At 42.2% G+C, this 23,909-nt stretch overlaps 1 protein-coding gene across 9 annotated transcripts in view; it reads right to left on the minus strand.

The window, feature by feature from the left end:
* Window positions 1-22,952, minus strand: part of LOC135541366 (nuclear factor of activated T-cells, cytoplasmic 2) — a 38,317-nt gene extending 15,365 nt beyond the window's left edge. For 7 of the 9 annotated variants that reach the window (XR_010455962.1, XR_010455963.1, XR_010455964.1 and 4 more), the window contains exons 1-7: window positions 22,597-22,952; window positions 17,783-18,806; window positions 15,927-16,098; window positions 13,228-13,430; window positions 12,705-12,877; window positions 7,165-7,305; window positions 3,660-3,715 (exon numbers count right to left, since the gene is read on the minus strand). Coding sequence is in view for 6 of the 9 variants with exons in the window: in XM_064967556.1 (XP_064823628.1) it covers window positions 3,660-3,715; window positions 7,165-7,305; window positions 12,705-12,877; window positions 13,228-13,430; window positions 15,927-16,098; window positions 17,783-18,806; window positions 22,597-22,735 (1,908 nt within the window). In the remaining 3 variants the exon portion in view is untranslated. The remainder of the gene's footprint in view (window positions 1-3,659; window positions 3,716-7,164; window positions 7,306-12,704; window positions 12,878-13,227; window positions 13,431-15,926; window positions 16,099-17,782; window positions 18,807-22,596) is intronic. The other 2 variants (XM_064967557.1, XM_064967552.1) reach the window with 2 other exon arrangements.
* Window positions 22,953-23,909: the final 957 nt, after the last annotated feature.

Genomic DNA, 23,909 nt, shown 5'->3' on the forward strand with positions numbered 1-23,909 from the left:
ACTGGCGGATCCTGGCAGACTGACGGCTCTGGCTGCTTCATGCTGACTGACGGCTCTGGCTGCTCCATGTAGATTGACAGCTCTGGCGGCTTCTTACAGACTGACAGCTCTGGCTGCTCCATGCAGACTAACAGCTCTGGCAGCTCCTTGCAGACTGGCAGCTCCTTGCAGACTGGCAGGTCCTTGCAGACTGGCAAGCTCCATGCAGACTGGCAGCTCCTTGCAGACTGACAGCTCTGGCTGCTCCATGCAGACTAACAGCTCTGGCAGCTCCTTGCAGACTAACAGCTCCTTGCAGACTGGCAGCTCCTTGCAGACTGGCAGCTCCTTGCAGACTGGCAGCTCCTTGCAGACTGGCAGCTCTGGCTGCTCCAAGCAGACTGGCAGCTCTGGCTGCTCCATGCAGACTGACAGCTCTGGCTGCTCCATGCAGACTGGCAGCTCTGGCTGCTCCATGCAGACTGGCAGCTCTGGCAGCTCCTTGCAGACTGGCAGCTCCTTGCAGACTGGCAGCTCCTTGCAGACTGGCAGCTCTGGCTGCTCCATGCAGACTGGCAGCTCTGGCTGCTCCATGCAGACTGGCAGCTCTGGCTGCTCCATGCAGACTGACAGCTCTGGCTGCTCCATGCAGACTGGCAGCTCTGGCTGCTCCATGCAGACTGGCAGCTCTGGCAGCTCCTTGCAGACTGGCAGCTCCTTGCAGACTGGCAGCTCCTTGCAGACTGGCAGCTCCATGCAGACTGGCAGCTCCTTGCAGACTGACAGCTCTGGCTGCTCCATGCAGACTAACAGCTCTGGCAGCTCCTTGCAGACTAACAGCTCCTTGCAGACTGGCAGCTCCTTGCAGACTGGCAGCTCCTTGCAGACTGGCAGCTCCTTGCAGACTGGCAGCTCTGGCTGCTCCAAGCAGACTGACAGCTCTGGCTGCTCCATGCAGACTGGCAGCTCTGGCTGCTCCATGCAGACTGGCAGCTCTGGCTGCTCCATGCAGACTGGCAGCTCTGGCTGCTCCATGCAGACTGACAGCTCTGGCTGCTCCATGCAGACTGGCAGCTCTGCTCGGCTCCATGCAGACTGGCAGCTCAGGCTGCTCCGAACAGGCAGGAGGCTCCGGCAGCGCTGTAGAGGAGGAAGGCTCTAGGAGCGCTGAACAGGCGGGAGACTCCGACAGCGCAGGAGAGGAGAAAGGCTCCGACAGCGCAGGAGAGGCGAGGCGCACTGTAGGCCTGATGCGTGGTGCTGGCACTGGTGGTACTGGGCCGAGGACACGCACAGGAAGCCTGGTGCAGGGAGCTGCTACCGGAGGGCTGGGGTGTGGAGGTGGTACTGGATAGACCGGACCGTGCAGGCGCACTGGAGCTCTTGAGCACCGAGCCTGCCCAACCTTACCCGGTTGAATACTCTCGGTTGCCCTGCCAGTGCGGCGAGGTGGAATAGCCCGCACTGGGCTATGTAGGCGAACCGGAGACACCGAGCGCAAGGCTGGTGCCATGTAAGCCAGCCCAAGGAGACGCACTGGGGACCAGATGTGTAGAGCCGGCTTAATGGCATTTGGCTCGACGCTCAATCTAGCCCGGCCGATACGCGGAGCTGAAATATACCGCACCGGGCTATGCACCCGCACTGGGGACACCGTGCGCACCACTGCATAACACGGTGCCTGCCCGGTCTCTCTAGCCCCCCGGTAAGCACAGGGAGTTTGCACAGGTCTCCTACCTGGCGTAGCCATACTCCCTGTAAGCCACCCCCCAAGAAATTTTTGGGGCTGATTCCCGGGCTTCCCTCTGCGCCGTCGTGATTGCCTCTCCAACTCCATTCTCCTATAGCCCTCTTCGCACTGCTCCAGCGAATCCCAGGCGGGCTCCGGCACTCTCTCTGGGTCGATCGCCCACCTGTCTATTTCATCCCACGTCGTATACTCTATGCTTCTGCTGTCTATAACGACCTCCCTTCGCTGCTCCTGCTGTCGCTGCCTGTTACCACGCCGCTCGGTCCGTGTGTGGTGGGTGATTCTGTAACAGCGTTCTTCGTTTGTTGAAAGAGAGTCAGACTGAAATGCAGCGTGTTGGTCATGTTTTTTAATGACTGAATCGCGGTACATGAAATAACTGATATAAATAAATAACAACAAAAACGGAACGTGAAACCTAATTACAGCCTATCTGGTGAAACTACACAGAGACAGGAACAATCACCCACGAAATACACAGTGAAACCCAGGCTACCTAAATACGGTTCCCTATCAGAGACAACAAGAATCACCTGACTCTGATTGAGAACCGCCTCAGGCAGCCAAACCTAAACTAAACACACCCCTAATCAACCACAATCCCAATGCCTACAAAAACCCAATACGACAACACAATATCATAAACCCATGTCACACCCTGGCCTGACCAACTAATTAAATAAAACACAAAATACTAAGACCAAGGCGTGACAACCAGAGGAAAACCCTTACAGCACCTGACTCCTCTGCACCAGCTACACCCAGATCCTTACAGCAACATATTCATTTCGATATATTCTAACATTATTTTGGTAAAATTAAATTAACAAAAACATTGAAATTAATAAAAAAAGTTAAAACATATTTAACACTTCATTGAGGCAGTTATGAAATGACAGAGGGGATACAGATAGGTGGGGGAAACAGACTGAAGGGTTGGATCAGGGAATTTAACCCCGGTCTTCAGTGTGGAAACGGGTGATGTGTCTATTCCCGGAGGTGTTACCGCTAGACCACAGGCTCTGCACCACTTGCATTCACTTTTATTAAGTAGGCCTATATGTTGGTCCACTTAAATTCACCCCAGAATAATTTCTTACATTGTGGCTGTGGTTGATTGAGTAAATGTACCATCTTACTGCCCCTCCTGTTTCTAATCTGTCTAAATAAAGCATTGAACAAATAAAGGTGGAATTTCACAAAAAAATATTGATATTTAGGCTATAAACTAGTAGTATTTGTAAACCATTGATCGTATGAGAAAACACAGTTTTGTGTTTTGATGCTGACATTTACATGCACTGAAACCCCAAAAGTGTTTTCACAACACTCTTAAAAACACCAATATTCAGGTTGAAGAACCACTTTGAGTGTTTCAGAGTACTTCATTTCTGTTTTAAAGGTGCAATATGCAGAAATTGCTCCGCCATTTCCTGGTTGCTAAAATTCTAAATGTTTTCCTAATCTCAGTTTATGTGACAAAACAAGCAATGCATAGTGTAGAGAATCATTGTAACATCTAAACTGCTGTGAAATATATTTTCAATAACAACAAATATTGTATTTACAGCTGTTTGAAGCTGGTGTACAAAAATGTAAGAATGGGAAGCATAGAAATAGCTCACATAGAACAGATCTACCGTTCCTCAGAGTTGCGTTCAATGAGAATGATAGATCTTTAACTCACATTTCTATGTGAATTTGGTCGGGTCACCCCAGAAAGTTACATATTACAGCGTTAAAACACATTCAGGTCATCATAACTCTTATATTGGGTTTAGATTGAAACACCCTCCAAACACCAGATTTCAGCTTAGGTGCACTACTTCTCATGGTTTCACTACACAGTCATGGTGTTCTGAGACTTTCTATTTTTACAGTGTAGGAGTTAGCTAGTACTGTTGGTAAAGGTGATAGGACGGTAACTCACTTTCTGGCTCTTGTCTCGGTCTACTGTAGCTTCTGCTTCCCAGATTTGCACCCCGTCTGAAAGAAACACAATGCAGTGTACCTTAATCAGGAGGGGAGCAGAGATTGATATGAACAAACCATACAATAAGTAGAGAGGAATATGAAGGCAGGAATGTGAAGGAGGGAGTGTGAAGGCAGGAATGTGAAGGCAGGAATGTGAAGGCAGGAATGTGAAGGAGGGAGTGTGAAGGCAGGAGTGTGAAGGCAGGAATGTGAAGGAGGGAGTGTGAAGGCAGGAATGTGAAGGCAAGAATGTGAAGGAGGGAGTATGAAGGCAGGAATGTGAAGGCAGGAGTGTGAAGGTAGGAATGTGAAGGAGGGAATGTGAAGGCAGGAGAGTGAAGGCAGGAATGTGAAGGCAGGTATGTGAAGGCAGCTAGAAACTAGAAATACAATTTATTGTTATTATTAAAAATATAAGTATATAAAACAAGTTAGCTGGTGTATTTACAGTCAAATATAAGCTTTAACATCCCACAAACACTCACCAACAAACACAGGTCTGTGTTGGTAGCATAAAATTTAGCAATTACAAAAACAATTGTCACAATGTTAAGCAAGCATCTGTAAACCTATAATGGTGATGAGGATTTATATGAAAACCCCATATCCACCCCCACGTTCTTCTCAGAAACTGGTACGTAGGCAGTATCAGTAATGATTGCCATTGATCTCTGTTTTAGTATATTCCCATCTCAACGTTTACCTCCTGCTTAGAGACCACGTTTTGAGTAAAGTGAGACAGAAACGTCTGTCTGCTTGGAGATGGTATCAATGTTTGTCTAACCACATCCTCTCGCACTAAACCACATGCTAAACAAGAGAGCAGTTTACAAGCTCATAACAGTGCCTTTATTCTGCACCCAGGCCTTGTTAGCTAACACCTCTATGTTTGAAGACCCAGATGTTGTTAGCTAACACCTCTATGTTAGAAGACCCAGACCTTATTACTTAACACCTCTATGTTAGAAGACCCAGACCTTATTACTTAACACCTCTATGTTAGAAGACCCAGATGTTGTTACCTAACACCTCTATGTTAGAAGACACCGCACAGAGGCGTCATAATCCTGTAATGACGATGCAATGATGAAAATGAATAATTGAACAAATTACTGTCCTATGTGACTCAGTAAGAGCGTAGCACTGGCCAGGCAAAGATCATGGGTTCCATTCCCAGGCTAAGATCATGGGTTCCATTCCCAGGCTAAGATCATGGGTTCCATTCTCAGGCTAAGATCATGGGTTCCATTCCCAGGCTAAGATCATGGGTTCCATTCCCAGGCTAAGATCATGGGTTCCATTCCCAGGCTAAGATCATGGGTTCCATTCCCAGGCTAAGATCATGGGTTCCATTCTCAGGCTAAGATCATGGGTTCTATTCTCAGGCTAAGATCATGGGTTCCCTTCTCAGGCTAAGATCATGGGTTCCATTCTCAGGCTAAGATCATGGGTTCCATTCTCAGGCTAAGATCATGGGTTCCATTCTTAGGCTAAGATCATGGGTTCCATTCTCAGGCTAAGATCATGGGTTCCATTCCCACAGGAAAAAAGTGTCTGCTAACTGGCATATTTGATTGATTTGTGTTCTTTGAGCATGTGCAGTGCATAACTGTTTTGTGACTGTTTCAACTTCAAGCTTTTGGGAGTAGTGCATCAATGTAAAACGATTATCTAGTTTCCCTTCCTGTATTGCAGTCAGGATGTTATTACGACGGAACTAGACATATCACTGCCCTGTACTATGGCTCCAGTGCTAACAGTTGCCTTGGCAATATGCAAACTGGATGGGAATACAAATAAACAAACTAGACGATAATAATCATATCCATGTTGGGCTGGTAGTGGTGGTCTGAAATAAATCTTTGTATTATACAGCCATGGTGATGATTGAGAGCTTGGAGTCCATTGAAACCAGTCCATTGAGAACAGTAATCTATACAAATCTAAGCAGGTCAAAGCGGAGCAGGTTGGTTTCAGAACATGCAGTACATTAATTCTGGATCACAACAGAGTAGAATTGCGAGATAAAGAGCGAGCCAAAGGTTAAAAAAAATTAATTCATCAATAAATAATGTTCTGGCAATTGTCATCTCAATAGGACAACTATTAATAATGATCAATTAGAGCTGTAGGAACTCAGAGGCCTTGTGGTTTGAGTGTCTGCCTTGAGATCGGAAGGGTGGGAGTTTGATAGTCGTAAGAATCCGACCTGGTGCATCTCTACTTGGCACTCAGCATTAAGGAGATGGATTTGGAGTAGGGTTGAATATTTTACAAATGTTCCATCCCGAGAATAAATCCCTTTTCTCTCAGGTAACCCAGTATTTCCCGCCAAAATTCATATAGCACAAGAGACAGAGATTATACACTTATGAATAACCCATCCTTCAATAGATAAATGGCTAATACTGGATGAATGTATTGTCTGAAAGGGGTAGGCTAGGATATCTATATGAAACAAATGATCCCCTTACAAAAAAAGATTGCAGTTAGAATGCAGTATAACTGCAGTACCACAGTAATTTTGTAGTGTAAGTGCAGTTAGAGTGTTGGAATAACACTGCAGTTATTATGCAATTACCGGGTCCAAAATACCACAGTAATTTACTGTACATTTACTGCGGTTTCAAAACTTTTTTTGTAAGGGTCTATTTGTATTGGCTGGAATTTGAATGGGATTGTTAGAGAGAGAGAGACAGTGCTCCCGTATGCACTGATTTAAAACAACTACAATACGGTACACTAAAAAACATATGGTGGCACCCAAAAGCCAGACGGAGATGTGTCCATTAGATGCACATTCAGCCCTTATGTTACTGCAGCATAGGCAATGCTGGAGCAAATGTAGGGCCTACCTGTCACAAGAAAAAAAGTGACCATGTTGAGATTAAACATGCGCTGTCTGTCCCCACCCTGAGTGTTGATCATTGATCATGCAGATAGCAGAGTGAAGGCCATTGAGAAGAACATATTTAGACATCTCATATAATTTAACAGTTCCAATTCACGTCATACTGTTCATATAAATAATTTATTAGCATTTACAGTTTGCTTGCAGTTATTTATCCCGGGAATAGGGAGTGGTTTTGGGAGGTATATCTCGGTAACCCGTTTCCCGGCATTCGACCTACATTTGGGGTAAGGCCCTGCCATAGATTATAGATAGACTATAGCATCCTGTTCAGGGAGTGTACTTGTACATCAAGCTGCCTCACGCTATGCTCCGGGCTCACACAACCCAAGGCTACTTACTAACTGCTCTATGAAGCAAAGACGTTTTTTACTACCATGATGCTGAACATTACTAAAGGTAGTGTACAGTATGCCATTATTAGATACAATTACTTTTGCCCTTCTGTTTGCTCTTAGGAGTCCAGGCAAGGCTACTGTAAAGTACAACTGTTGATATAAAAGGGCTTCATAAATATATTTGATTAATTGAATGATTGTAAAGTCCTCACCAGGTGTCTTTTCTGTGAACACCACCTTGGAATCAGAGGTGAAGTTCTGTCCTGTCAGTATCACCTGCTGTCCCCCTAGAACCGAGCAGCGCTCCACGTCCTGGCGCTCTACAGTGGGAAGCTCGTGGGCCGACCTCTGGGCTGTGGAACGACAGTAGAACGTCTTTAGGAGAACATTAGAACAACCATAGGAGAACATGAGTCACATTCTGAGGGCAACGTTTTGCACAAGCTGTGAGTAAAATAAGTGTAATGGGAAAGGGAAAGGGGGATACCTAGTCAGTTGTACAACCGAATGCATTCAACTGAAATGTGTTTTCCGCATTTAACCATTTCAACTAAGACATGAAGGCATATTATCCATTCCAATGCAAATGACTCATCATCACGTAGATTACTAAATTCCAGTTATATAATCCCCTCCTTTTAACGCACATCAATGAAAAAAAGTTTCTAATTCAATCGCTCTGCAGATTATTTTTTTGTGGTTGATAGTGAAACTTTATTGTTATTCTCTATATTACTTTGTTTCTTTTTTTCTTGACAAATAACTTAAGAATAAACTCTTAGAAAAAAGGTGCTGTCTAGAACCTGAAAGAGTTATTCGGCTGTCCCAATAGGAGAACCCTTTGAATAACCCTTTTTGGTTCCAGGTAGAACCCTTCTGGGTTTCATGTAGAACCCTTTCCACAGAGGGTGGAAAGACATGCTAGCAGATACCCATAGACTTCCAGTCATTGTGCTAATGCTAGTTAGCATTGCCTTGCAAATCTACCTCTAACTTCCTTCACACTGGACACAGAGACACGAGTTGATCAGAAGTAGATAAAAGGCATTATTGCCAAAATCTCGAAGTATCCCTTTAACAATTCACTTTTTTGACTATATAATTCTTATGATTAAAATCATTATAAAATATCTTCTTCTCGTGGACTAAAAATCAGATTCGCTCCAAATTGTATCTTTGGAAAAAATAACATTTGAGAAAATAACATTGATGCATTCAAAGATGGCCACACTATAGAAGTAGATGAATATTAGCACATAAAATATGCAAACAAATGAATATTCTTCTCATGAGCCGTATGACCAAATGACACCAAATTTGGAATGAAATTAACAAAGTTAGAGAAAATCTAATGGATCGGTCAAAAGATGGCTTGAGTTAGTGACAAATCAAACATCTGATTTTACATGTCATTTAAACCACTGTAAATCCACTCCACAGTGGCCTATCAACTTGAAACTTGTCATCGCTATCGGGGATGTCCCAAAGATTAACCTGACTGAATTTGGTAATCATCTTCATCTTCTCCTCATGACCATACATCATATTCACTCCAGATCATTCTTTAATGGTTTTGAGATTTTTGTTGTTGTTGCTGCATTTAAATATGGCTGCACTGTACCTATAGATGCACGTTAGCATATATGCTAATGCTAAAATACTTTGGTATGTTAACCTTATGTAGATGTCCTTAGAAGCTGTGTGAATATAAAGCCACTGCAAGATGGCTGCACCTGAAAGGTTTGTGGCACTATAGATGTCATTGGCACCAGTTGCATCATAGGATATACTAGAGCAATAACTATTTCTCAAGTGAACTGTAATGTTAGATTTAATGCAAATTAATGTTAGATTTAAATTGTGCAGACGAAGAATGTAAGATATTGTGATTTGTATACTTACATTCAGAAAGTATTCAGACCCATTGACTTTTTCCACATTTTGTCATGTTACAGCCTTAATCTAAAATGGATGAAAATAGTTGTTTTCCCTCATTAATTTACACACAATAGCCCACATCTAAAGTAAAAAGAGGTTTTTAGAAATTTTAGTAAATGTATAAAAAAACGGAAATATCAGATTTATATAAGTATTCAGACCCTTTACTCAGTACTTTGTTGAAGCACCTTTGGCAGCGATTACAGCCTTGAGTCTTCTTGGGTATGACGCTACGAGTTTGGCACACCTGTGGGAGACACCTGAGTTTCTCCCATTCTTCTCTGCAGATCCTCTCAAGTTCTGTCAGGTTGGATGTGGAGCGTCGCTGCACAGCTATTTTCAGGTCTTTCCAGAGATGTTTGATCGGGTTCTGGCTGGGCCACTCAAGGAAATTCAGAGACTTGTCCCAAAGCCACTCCTGCATTGTCTTGGCTGTGTGCTTAGGGTCGTTGTCCTGTTGGAAGGTGAACCTTCGCCCGAGTTTGAGGTCCTGAGCACTCTGGAGCAGGTTTTCATCAAGGATCTCTCTGTACTATGCAAACAACTTGGGATTTACAACACATTAACTTTTCTTATTAAAAGAAGAAGCGATGCAATCAGTCTCTCCTCAACTCTTGACTAAGAGAGACTGACTGCATAGTATTTATATCAGCCCTCTGATTACAATGAAGAACAAGATGTGCCACTTTGTTCTGGGCCAGCTGCAGCTTAACTAGGCATTTCCTTGCAGCACTCGACCACACAACTGGACAATAATCAAGATAATACAAAACTTAAAGGACTTGCTTTTTTACAATCTAAGGTAACACTAAGTAATTTAGTCTCCTCAGCTTGTTCAACAGCCACACCATTCATTACCAGATTCAGCTGAGGTCTAGAACTTAGGGAATGATTTGAACCAAATACAATGCTATTTTAGAGGTGTTCAGGACCAGTTTATTATTAGCTACCCATTCCAAAACAGACTGCAACTCTTTGTTAAGAGTTTCAGTGACTTCATTAGCTGTGGTTGCTGATGCGTATATGGTTGAATCATCAGCATATATGGACACACATGCTTTGTTTAATGCCTGTGACAGGTCATTGGTAAAAATAGAAAAGAGTAGAGGGCCTAGAGAGGTGCCCTGTGGTAGACCACACTTTACATGTTTGACATTAGAGAAGCTTAGATTAAGGAAATCCTTTGAGTTCAATTAGATAGATAGTTCTGAATCCGCGGTATGGCAGAGGTTGAAAAGTTTTTCAACAACAGGGTATAATCAATAATATCAAAGGCTGCAGTGAAATCTAACAGTACAGCTCCCGCAATATTATTATTATCAAATTCCTTCAACCAATCATCAGTAATTTGTGTCAGTGCAGTACATGTTGAGTGCCCATCTCTATAAGCATGCTGAAAATCTACTGTTAATTTGTTTACAGAGAAATAGCATAGTATTTGGTTGAACACAATTTTTTTCCAACAGTTTGCTAAGAGCTGGCAGCAAGCTGATAGGTCTGCAGTTAGAACCAGTAAAGGCAGCTTTACCACTCTTGGGTAGCATAGACTTTCCTCTAGGCTCAGATTGAAGATATGACGGATAGGAGTGGCTATAGATTCAGCTGCCATCCTCAGTAGCTTTCCATGTAAGATGTCAATGTCTGGAGGTTTGTCATTATTGATCAATAACAATAATTCTTCCACCTCTCCCACACCAACTTTACAACATTCATACTTGCAAAGCTTTTTTTGAAATATTATTATTATATCCAGCGTCTGGATGCACCTTATTAATCACACCAGACCAACAAATATTTGTAACATCATCCACATAATAGTCACAGCTAAATATTTTGTAAGATCTCCAATACACTATTTTAGGCCCAGTTTTGGGACTTTGGCTTCCCTGGATATAGCCACTATACTGTGATCACTGCATCCAATGGGTACGGATACAGCTTAAGAACAAAGGTCTACAGTATTAGTAAAAATGTGATTGATACATGTGGATGATCTTGTTCATGTAGTGTTTGTAAACACCCTGGTAGGTTGATGGGGGAGGTGTTGCTTAATTGATTAATGACCTGAACCAGATAACAGGCACTGGTTACAAAAATAAGCTTCCTCTTGAGCAGACAGCTTGATGAAAACCAGTCAATATTCAGGTCCCCAAGAAAGTAGACCTCTCTGTTTACATCACATACACTATCAAGCATTTCACACATATTATTTAGATACTGACTGTTAGCACTTGGTGGCCTATAGCAACACCCCAAAAGAAAAGTCATTAGATGTGCCAAGTGAACCTGCAGCCACAACACTTCAATAACACTTGACATGAGATTTTCTCTAAGCATTACAGGGATTTGGCTCTGAATATATATACTGTATATATACAGCAACACCTCCCCCATAAGCATTTCTGTGTCTTCTATAGATGGTATATTGTTGTATTGCTACTGCTGTATCATCAAATTAATTATCTAAGTCTCAGAAATGGCTAATATAGCAAGTTATTGGTTTCATGAACCTTATTTCTAAGGCTACATATATTAATATGGGCTCTTTTCAGCTCATTTCCTGTGTAGCTTATCAGAGATTTGGAAAATAGCAAACAAAGCAAGAGAAAAATATATACATTGAGGAGTTTATTAATCAATTGGTATGTGTATGCTGGCTTCTGTCTGGCCACTCTACCATAAAGGCCTGATTGGTTGAGTGCTGCAGAGATGGTTGTCCTTTTGGAAGGTTCTCCCATCTCCACAGAGGATCTCTGGAGCTCTGTCAGAGTGACCATTGGGTACTTGGTCAGGGAGCTCTAGGAAGAGTTTTGGTGGTTCCAAACTTCTTCCTTTTAAGAATAATGGAGGCGACTGTATTCTTGGGGACCTTCGAGAAAGTTTTTGGTAGCCTTCCCCAGATCTGTGCATTGACACAACCCTCTCTCTGAGCTTTGCGGACATTTCCTTCGACCTCATGGCTTGGTTTTTTCTCTGACATGCACTGTCAACTGTGGGACCTTATATACTGTAGCCAGGTGTGTGCCTTTCCAAATCATGTCCAATCAATTGAATTTACCACAGGTGGACTGCAAGAAAGTTGTGCAAACATCTCAAGGATGATCAAAAGGAAGCAGGATGTGCCTGAGCCCAGTTCCCGAGGCTCATAGCAAAGGGTCTAAATACTTATGTAAATAAGGTATTTCTGTTTAAAAAATTTAATGAATGTGCAAAAAAAATCTAAAAACCAGTTTTCACTTTGTGATTATGGGGTATTGTGATGTCACTATGGGGTATTGTGTGTAAATTGATGAGGAAAAAATTATTGGATAAATTTTAGAATTTGGTTATAACATAACAAAATGTGGAAAAGGGGAAGGGGTCTGAATACTTTCCGAATGCACTGTATCTGTATAATCACATAGTGTTGCCCTATTATGTGGTCTGAATGTAGTGAAAAGTGGATCTTTTATTTAGGAAAATTAGAAACCAGAAGTTGTGCCACTTGAGCAGTCAGCGTATATATATTATAAATATTAATATTTATATATAAACTCAATACATTAATGACTTAAATTCAAAGATAACCAACCTACAGCACTAGACTACGCTTCACCTGCGTCCTCCTTGTGGTATTGAGAGATAATAATGGTAATGCCTTCACTGATTGCACATAAAGGAAGATAGTTCCCACATGCTTGCTTTGATATCCAACTGATCTTGTGTCCTTTCTGTCATCCTGTGAACCCCGTTCATTGCTGCTCGCAGCTATATTTATTATTATTATTTGTAGTAGTAATAGCATTTTGGGTTTCAGGAACAAAAGTTCACTTACAACACTCGATGGGAAGGGAGGCCACTTGAAGAGAGACATACTGTCCTCCTGGTTGAGGAATATGGACACGAAAGACAAGGCGGACACAGGTGTTTTTGCGTCCCATGTCTGTCTCGCCTGTCCTGAGCTCGATGTCAGCATTTCTCAGCTTTAGTATCCCAGCACAGTCAATCCTTTACAAGGGAAGTAAAACAATGTTTTATTAATTATTTTATACCCGAGCTCTGAAAACACATGTGTGTGTGTGCGCATGTATATGTATGTTTGTATGTGTTTGTGCGCATGTATATGTATGTTTGTGTGTGTGTGTGTGTGTGTGTGTGTGTGTGTGTGTGTGTGTGTGTGTGTGTGTGTGTGTGTGTGTGTGTGTGTGTGTGTGTGTGTGTGTGTGTGTGTGTGTGTGTGTGTGTGTGTGTGTGTGTGTGTGCATGTATATGTATGTTTGTTTGTGTGTGTGTGTGTGTGTGTGTGCGTGAGTGCGTGCTTGTGTGTGTACTGTCTCTAACTTGACTGCTCTCCTTACACTGCTCTCATGTTGTTCTTGGGCTCCAGAGGGATCTCCAGGACCTTGGTGCCATGGACCTTTCTCTCTTGGCTTGGTGTGGTGACCGTTTTCCCAGTGATGCGGTGCACCTGGTAGAAGGCATGGGGTTTGAGGACCCTCTCGTCAGCCGTTCCGATGAACACCAGCAGACCCAGTGGAGCAGTGCCTCTGTACCCATGAAGCTGTCGAGAGATACAACCAAACAAACCGTTTTACCTTTAAGGGGACGTTACACTCCAAAAACCAACGTTTTCAGACCTCAATAGTGGTCTTGTGTTGAGATACGTCCACATCCCAAGACATCTATTGTGTAGAATCACCTATGTGCCAAAACTCCAAATGAATGTAAAATATAAACACCATGTAATATACAAATCTTATTGGCTGCTTATCTTTTCCATTCATTTGTGTTTGAGGCAGAGCTGACTCTACGCAATCAATGACATTGGATGTGGGGTCTAAAAACAACTGACACACTTCGATCTTGGAGTGTATCCATTTAACATTTTTGATACTGTTGAATTCAACACTGTGTCCTCTGTACTGCAGAGCTACACGAATCTTACAGCTTTTAAACATGATAGTACATAATCATATCTCTAACTAAAAGTGTTACTTTTGAACTGTGCACCTCCTTCTAATATGTAATCCACGGGACCATAATTCATTCTACACTCTTAGAACAAGAAGGTGCTATCGAGAACCTTAAAGGGTTCTTCGGCTGTCCCCATAGGAGAACCCTTTTTCTCGGAACCCTTTTTTCTAAATGTACTTATCAAAATATTAACTGATAAAACTGTTGAACGTCCATAATTACTTTGAGAACATCAAGGGTTAATTACCTTCAACAATATCACAGTTGAATTCTGTTACATAATGTAGGAAAATGACTTCATAGGTTATGAAAGGCCAACTCCCGACATAATTATTTGCATATGTAGCGTATGGCGAATGGTTAGCAGAAGGATAGCATCACTACTGTTGCCCTGGACCCAGAAATGGCTTTCACATCCTTAGATGAGAAGACAGCTCACTGCATTAGTAACTATACATTAAAACCAGTATGGCTTAGTCAATATGTCCCTGAACTTCATACTTCATATGGGTGGATCTTCCATCATTTAAAATACACTCGAAAGTTAACCTCCATCCCAGGCTTAATTGGTAAAGAGCCGGGAGCGTTTGGTACCCTGGTCCGCTCTTTGTAGCGTGTGTGAAACACAAAGGAACCCTGGAAACCTGCGTCAGTAGCAGTTCCAGGATTCAGGATTGGCGTGTCAGGTATTGGGTTAATCGCGTGGAACTGTTTTCACCCTTGTAAACAAGCAAGCTTGCTAATGTCATGTTGAATTTGCGTCTCGCAAATCATACCCTGAATCGGTTATTATCAGGTCATGTGAAACCAAAATGTAATTCTCACAAATGCTCCAGGAAACCAAACCAGCGTACCGATTTTCAGATGAAAATGTCCTATGGTGGTTTAACTGTGCTGGTTTTGTGGTTGAATGGGTTTAGTCATAATAATGCAGGCTGATACATTTGTTCATTTACATATTGTTGCTGGGCACCTGAGACAGACATGGTGATGTAATGACAAGGAAATACCACCACAGACACATTCACACACAGGAGTAAAAGCTGCACTGTACACTGAGTATACCAAATTTGGGTCAGCAACAAGGTGTCGAAAGCATTCCACTTGTCAACACCCATACATACTTACATACATACATACATACAGTGCCTTGCGAAAGTATTCGGCCCCCTTGAACTTTGCGACCTTTTGCCACATTTCAGGCTTCAAACATAAAGATATAAAACTGTATTTTTTTGTGAAGAATCAACAACAAGTGGGACACAATCATGAAGTGGAACGACATTTATTGGATATTTCAAACTTTTTTAACAAATCAAAAACTGAAAAATTGGGCGTGCAAAATTATTCAGCCCCTTTACTTTCAGTGCAGTAAACTCTCTCCAGAAGTTCAGTGAGGATCTCTGAATGATCCAATGTTGACCTAAATGACTAATGATGATAAATACAATCCACCTGTGTGTAATCAAGTCTCCATATAAATGCACCTGCACTGTGATAGTCTCAGAGGTCCGTTAAAAGCGCAGAGAGCATCATGAAGAACAACGAACACACCAGGCAGGTCCGAGATACTGTTGTGAAGAAGTTTAAAGCCGGATTTGGATACAAAAAGATTTCCCAAGCTTTAAACATCCCAAGGAGCACTGTGCAAGCGATAATATTGAAATGGAAGGAGTATCAGACCACTGCAAATCTACCAAGACCTGGCCGTCCTTCTAAACTTTCAGCTCATACAAGGAGAAGACTGATCAGAGATGCAGCCAAAAGGCCCATGATCACTCTGGATGAACTGCAGAGATCTTCATGATTGTGTCCCACTTGTTGTTGATTCTTCACAAAAAAATACAGTTTTATATCTTTATGTTTGAAGCCTGAAATGTGGCAAAAGGTCGCAAAGTTCAAGGGGGCCGAATACTTTCGCAAGGCACTGTACATACATACATACACACATACACACATACATACATACATACATACATACATACATACATACATACATACATACATACATACATACATACATACATACATACATACATACAAGGTTAAACAAACACACACTCCCCCATCCCACACCCAGTACCTGAACCACAGTGTGACCTCCACTGTCCGCTTTGACTGCTCCCCTGCTGCCCTCTGTCTCGTAGTGGGCCCGGTGGTGCTGTTTAGGCTGCTGCTCCAAACAGAGCTCATACTGGTCGGAGTGACTGGGCAAGTGCCACTCTAGAGGGGGCATAGATGGCACAGGGATGCCACTGATGTGTGAGAGAGAGAGAGAGAGAGAGAGAGAGAGAGAGAGGGTTTTCACTTGTAACATTTCCTGACATAACACACAAAATACACATCAGTACATTACATCACAATTTCAAATGAAATTCCTCTAAGGTTCTCTTAATACTACCTCTTTACCTGTCATTACAGATTCATGTGACTGTCATTACTTCTTTACCTGTCATTACAGATTCATGTGACTGTCATTACCTCTTTACCTATCATTACAGATTCATGTGACTGTCATTACTTCTTTACCTGTCATTACAGATTCATGTGACTGTCATTACTTCTTTACCTGTCATTACAGATTCATGTGACTGTCATTACCTCTTTACCTTACTTCTTTACCTGTCATTACAGATTCATGTGACTGTCATTACTTCTTTACCTGTCATTACAGATTCATGTGACTGTCATTACTTCTTTACCTGTCATTACAGATTCATGTGACTGTCATTACTTCTTTACCTGTCATTACAGATTCATGTGACTGTCATTACTTCTCTTTACCTGTCATTACAGATTCATGTGACTGTCATTACTTCTTTACCTGTCATTACAGATTCATGTGACTGTCATTACTTCTTTACCTGTCATTACAGATTCATGTGACTGTCATTACTTCTTTACCTGTCATTACAGATTCATGTGACTGTCATTACTTCTTTACCTGTCATTACAGATTCATGTGACTGTCATTACTTCTTTACCTGTCATTACAGATTCATGTGACTGTCATTACTTCTTTACCTGTCATTACAGATTCATGTGACTGTCATTACTTCTTTACCTGTCATTACAGATTCATGTGACTGTCATTACTTCTTTACCTGTCATTACAGATTCATGTGACTGTCATTACTTCTTTACCTGTCATTACAGATTCATGTGACTGTCATTACTTCTTTACCTGTCATTACAGATTCATGTGACTGTCATTACTTCTTTACCTGTCATTACAGATTCATGTGACTGTCATTACTTCTTTACCTGTCATTACAGATTCATGTGACTGTCATTACTTCTTTACCTGTCATTACAGATTCATGTGACTGTCATTACTTCTTTACCTGTCATTACAGATTCATGTGACTGTCATTACTTCTTTACCTGTCATTACAGATTCATGTGACTGTCATTACTTTACTTTTACCTGTCATTACAGATTCATGTGACTGTCATTACTTCTTTACCTGTCATTACAGATTCATGTGACTGTCATTACAGATTACAGATTCATGTGACTGTCATTACTTCTTTACCTGTCATTACAGATTCATGTGACTGTCATTACTTCTTTACCTGTCATTACAGATTCATGTGACTGTCATTACTTCTTTACCTGTCATTACAGATTCATGTGACTGTCATTACCTCTTTACCTATCATTACAGATTCATGTGACTGTCATTACCTCTTTACCTGTCATTACAGATTCATGTGACTGTCATTACTTCTTTACCTGTCATTACAGATTCATGTGACTGTCATTACTTCTTTACCTGTCATTACAGATTCATGTGACTGTCATTACTTCTTTACCTGTCATTACAGATTCATGTGACTGTCATTACTTCTTTACCTATCATTACAGATTCATGTGACTGTCATTACTTTTCATTCTTATGAGGGATCATCATTATCATAGCACATTGCACATTATACCTGAAGGCTCCATGGGCTAGTGAAGCCGGCCAGAAAGATGTAGGGAGGATGTAGAAGGTCTCAGCCCCAGCTCTGCCTCTCTGCCCATGCTCCCCCTGGTTCTCTCCATACGTATAGCACTCAACACTGGGCCGCACCATCTTGGAGGGGACCGCCCTGGACATGCTGGAGCTGAGGCTGGAGTTGAGGCTGGAGCTGAGGCTGGAGCTGAGGCTGGAGCTGAGGCTGGAGTTGAAGCTGCTCAACACCTCTTCAACACTGGGCATCTGCTGAGGGGCATTGCCCTGTGGGTCAGCTTGGGCCAAGGGTCGTCCTTGGGGGTGGTGAGGCGAGGGGCTGGGGCTTGGGCTCCGGGAGCGTTGCTGCTGGCTGGTGGTCCCCAGATTGGGGCCGCTGTACTGGTCGTAGGTGCGTTTTCCCTGAGGAGAGGCGGAGCGAGAGCGGGGGTAATCGTGGGAATGTGGCGAGGAAGACCGCTGACTCTGCGGTACCAGGAAAGTCTCCTCTGTGATGCTGGTTCGCGGGGAGGTCCCAGGGGAGGAGTGGGCCGAGGACGTATGGATGCCTTGGAGGCCCGGGAGGAGGTCCAAGGCGGTCAAGCCAACCATGCCCCCACCACCACTGGGAGATACACAAGGCGAGACCCAGGGCGAGTAGGCCTCAGACAGCCAACCCGTGGAGGAGTTGCTGCTGGCAGGGCTCTGGGGCTCTCGGTAGGCCGTGTTCTCATAACCAGGCACAGTCAGGGCCGTGGTTCTGGGGCTGGCGTCCAGGGGATGAGTCTGGTGAGGGTCCCCTGATGGGGTGATCTCAATCCTGGGGCTGGGAGAGGGAGCACCCCTTGGCCCGGAGGGGAGATCCAGTGAGTTAAACCCAGGCCCAGACAGGCTGTCTGGGACAGGCCCATGGTGGTAAGAGGACTGGCTGGAGGTTGTAGGGGCGTTACTGGAGCTTCCGTCACAAGGGTAGTTCACCACAGATGAGGGGTTGTGATCTCCGCGAGGGGGAACCCCTGAGTTGTCTGCTAAGAATATGGCAGGATGAAAGGAGTACTCATTTAGGCATTATGTATTGCAACATTTCAGGATCAGAGTGGTGATTTCTTCTAAACTCACACCTGCCGTTTCAGTGACTATATTTTATGTTCTTAGAGATTTTGTTACCAAGTCTTTTTTAATGAACATCAGGCAATTACCAGCAATAATAGGAAACTTGTTCTTAAAACAGCAGGCATGTGAAACAGACATAGAGTTACACTGGGTCGAGGATTTTACAACATAAGCGTTTGACAGCTGAGTGGGCTGTTCCTCTATTATTGGATAGTCCATAATTCAACAGGGGTTAAAAATGGCTAAGGGACACATCAACATTTACTGGTGGAGGGGCTGGTCTAACTCAAGGTATCATAAACAAAATGCACCCCCCTTCCCAAAGTCCAAAATATTTTCACATGACCCTCCCCTTGTACTTTAAAATACATAGAACACCCTCACCCCTCATAGAATTAACTCAGAGTAATGTTTACGACCACAAATAACGGTAACTGTAGTGACCCTGTGTTTATAAACGTGGATATCGACTTAACTACTTCAGTTTGCTTTTGTGGCACAGTCGATGCGATGTAGGCCTATGGGCCAAAGGTTGGGGGTTTGCCGACCACCACAGACGAGCTCCCTCTCACTGCCTGTTTCATTACACTAAAATCAGAACCGGCTGCAGACAATGATCAGCTAGGGGGAAATCAGACTTTCAACATTTTGATGCCATATTTATAATTTTATTAAATATATGCAACACATTTTCCAACAACAGGTTTCTGTGCCAATGCAACATACAACCAATTAACATAACATACCAACTTCAGGCACTTCAATATCATGGTTTTCATTTTCAACACCACAATAATAGACTACTGTATGTCAATCTCTCCCTACCTTGTATGCTGACCCAGTAACACAGGCTTAGCTCGTCCATCTCTCACTACCTTGTATGCTGACCCAGTAACACAGGCTTAGCTCGTCAATCTCTCCCTCCCTTGTATGCTGACCCAGTAACACAGGCTTAGCTCGTCAATCCCTCCCTACCTTGTATGCTGACCCAGTAACACAGGCTTAGCTCGTCAATCCCTCCCTACCTTGTATGCTGACCCAGTAACACAGGCTTAGCTCGTCAATCCCTCCCTGCCTTGTATGCTGACCCAGTAAAACAGGCTTAGCTCAGAGATACAATCAGAGATACAGACTCCCTTACAGAGATACCTTGTATGCTGACCCAGTAAGACACAGGCTTAGCAGCATCAATCCCTCCCAGAGATACAGACACATTGTATGCTGACCCAGTAACACAGAGATACTTAACTTACAGAGATACAGACATAGATACAGACATATTACAGACACATTACAGAGATACAGACATATTACAGAGATACAAACACATTACAGAGATACAGACACATTACATAGATACAGACACATTACAGAGATACAGACACATTACATAGATACAGACATATTACAGACACATTACAGAGATACAGACACATTACAGAGATACAGACACATTACATAGATACAGACACATTACATAGATACAGACACATTACAGAGATACAGACACATTACAGAGATACAGACACATTACATAGATACAGACACATTACAGACACATTACATAGATACAGACACATTACAGAGATACAGACACATTACATAGATACAGACACATTACATAGATACAGACACATTACAGAGATACAGACACATTACAGAGATACAGACACATTACAGAGATACAGACACATTACATAGATAGAGAGGAAAACATGCTCCAGATGAGTTTGAGGGGGGAGTTTAAGTACAGTTCTTTCAAGTTGGTTTGGCTGATATTTGGGGCTGCTTGTGAACCATGATGTGCAAGATAATCAAAGAGACACTGGACTAGTGCACTTGCCAGAGTCTTTAGGGGGTCTATAGGTTTCCATCCAATTGACGACAGATTTTCATGTGAATATTCTAAAATCTTCCAAAAAGAATATGCCATTTCAGAGTTTCCTTTTGGAAAATTTGGAGGCGGACAACATGACAGCGAAGATTTTAAATTACCGAACATTTGAAAAATGTACATCCATATGCATTCAGATCCACCCTGGGGCAGCCAGCGCCATCAATAAACAAGGGACGTTGCCCAAATGAGCCACATTTACGTGTCCTTAAAAACAGCCTATAACAAATTACAAAAAAACACTATTCCTTGTGTTTCAATGTGTAGCATATGCAAAACTTTATAGCCTATTTTTCTATTTTGTTTTTGGTTACTTTCCTAAAACAATAATTGTGCACCTTACGGTTCAGTTGTCAGGGGCATTGCATGCATAGGCCTATAGGGTTAGGTGTCCACTGTGTGATATTAACATTTTAATAAATGAATACATATATAAAGGAAGAGAAGCTTAGGCCAAACCACAGACAGAAGGAGAGAGAGAGAGATGCTGGTAACATGCTACGACACACCACGCATTTCTTTATGTCTGATTGTCTACTCTGTCTGCTATACAGACATAGATGTACAGAAAGAGGGTAATTGGTTCATTTTCTATCAGAAATATTTTTCTAAAGATAGGCATTATATTGTTAGATTATAGGAGAATCTCTGGTAGACCTGAAACTTTCTTCCCTCACCTCAAATTCAACTGTTGGAGTCAGTTGGCGCGCCAGGGCTCACTGCCTTCATATCATAGGCCTGCAGTAGCTAAAGCTTAATAATAGCCACACCCTACCAAAGCTTCACAAACTATTCTAAACTTTATTAGGGTAATATTAAAATATTGACATTCCATTAACCTTACAATAACCTGATCCAAGCCATTGTTTTTAGGGAAAATATGAGCAGAAGAGCGAATAAACTAGGGAAAAACACACTAGCCCCCCTGTGCCCCCCAAAAAATCACACAACCCTCCCCAAAGCAAAAAAACATTTTTTGACAGCCCTCCCCCATTTTGGACCACCCCTCACAGTAAATTATGATCTGTCCCTAAATATAAACCAAATCAGAAAGCCATGCATGAACAGTGGAGACCACAGACCAGCATGTCAAAGCTATTGAAATGTATTCTATCACATTTCGGTTTGTGACTGTAGCCTTTTCTGACTAGGCTAGTGTACACAATATGATTATGTGATATGGTATGCTACCTTTGTTTTTTAAATCACGAATAAACATCGAATTGTTGTAAACTCCAATTTAAACAAATTATTGATTGCTCTTTACGGCACGTCAGGAAGATGCTCTGCACAGTTTGGATTGATCGATTGATTGATTTTGTCTGTCAGTTTAAAAAAATATATATATATATTGGGTCTGGGACTTATTGGGTCTGGGACTTATTTCCATTGTGGTCCCTATTTTTACATATATACGCTTACAATTACATAGATATAGACACGTCACAGAGACAGAGACGTAGAAAATGCTCAAACTCCAGATAAGTACTTTAACTACAATTCTTAAAAGCTTTATTGGCTGATAGCTTTCTTTTCTTTTTAGATGTTTGGGGCTCCTGGTAAACCATGATGTGCAGGCATAATCAACGAGACGCTGGACAACCTGAGTCTTTAGGCGACAGATTTTCATGTGAATATTCTAAAATCTTCCATCTTTTCTGAGTAGGCTAGTGTACAAAATCTGATTATGTGATTAGGCTACCTTGGTTATTTTTGTTATCCTGAATAAACATCTAATTGGTGTAAACTCCTATTTAAACATACGTTATTGATTGATTGCCTTTGACGGCACTTCAGGAAAATGCTCTTACCTTCAATCACGCGAAAGTCGTCAGATGGGTTGTACAAAAACAGGTAAGAAAAGTCCAACTCCTCTTGACTGTTATCTTGACCAAGATCTTCCACAAGCTCCAAAGAATGTTGGTCATTGTCTTTGTAGATGGAAGTCATCTTAAGCACGTAAATTATTTATCAAAATGGAAAGAGAGACAAAACACCAGCTGATGTTAGGCTATACTTTAGGCTTTTCACGACGATTCTGTATTAACTTCAGGCACTTGCAACAACGGAAGTCTAATGGTTCAAATGAAATATGACAGCCACATAAAAAGAAATCAGACTGTCGATATTGCTTCCTGTTTCTATTCTGTTGCATAGGCTAGTTGAGGCGGGTGATTCTGTGGTGATGATGTAACTGTGTCTATCGGGTAATTTTGTATCAAATGTTTTGAGGCTGCAAATGTAGATGATATATTTGGATTGTTGCTCAATAAAGTAACAGAGACAGGAAACAGAAATGAGAACAAAAACAGAAAAGGCCACTGCATTTTGTATTTAAGGTGCAACAAAGCCATACTTTACTATTATAAGGCTAACGAGTGGCGCAGCGGTCTAAGGCACTGCATCTAGGGCGTCACTACAGATAAATAGTTAGTTAAATAAAGATTAGTTAAATAAAGGTTAAAAAAAATACAGACACCCTGGTTCGATTCCAGGATGTATCACAACCGGTCGTGATTGGGAGTCCCATAGGGCTGCGCACAATTTTCCCAGCGTCGTCCGGGTTTGCCATCATTGTAAATAAGAACTTGTTCTTAACGGACTTGCCTAGTTAAATAAAGGTTACATATATATAAAATTATACATCGTTGGTCATTGTCTTTGTAGATGGAAGTAGATGGAAGTTATACATCGTTTATATATAATTTAAGAAATAATTGTAGAATTGACTGAGCCGGACAAACAATGTATAATTTTGGAAGCATGTTAACATAATATAGTATTAGTGACTTGGCTGATTTCTGTCACAAGTGGAATGAATAGGCCACTAATCCATTGGGTGGTGCTACTGTTACACGTAGCCTACCCAACAGCCAAAATGTCTTGAGTGGAATCTGTCGTTTGGGGCAAAGGATACTTTGAATGTTAAATCCAAATTGTATTATTTTGAGCCAGGGCCCGTATTCATGAAGCTTCACAGAATAGGGGTGCTGATCTGGGATCAGGTCCCCGTTGCCCATCTAATCTTGTGCTAAAAAGGCAAATCTTTATGACATTTTATGAATACCGCCCGGCACAGGCTAGCAGCCCTGTAACCAGTAGGAGGCATAATGACTCTAGTTTT

The sequence above is a fragment of the Oncorhynchus masou genome, chromosome 6, assembly GCF_036934945.1.
Source record: "Oncorhynchus masou masou isolate Uvic2021 chromosome 6, UVic_Omas_1.1, whole genome shotgun sequence".
Classification (NCBI taxonomy): domain Eukaryota; kingdom Metazoa; phylum Chordata; class Actinopteri; order Salmoniformes; family Salmonidae; genus Oncorhynchus; species Oncorhynchus masou.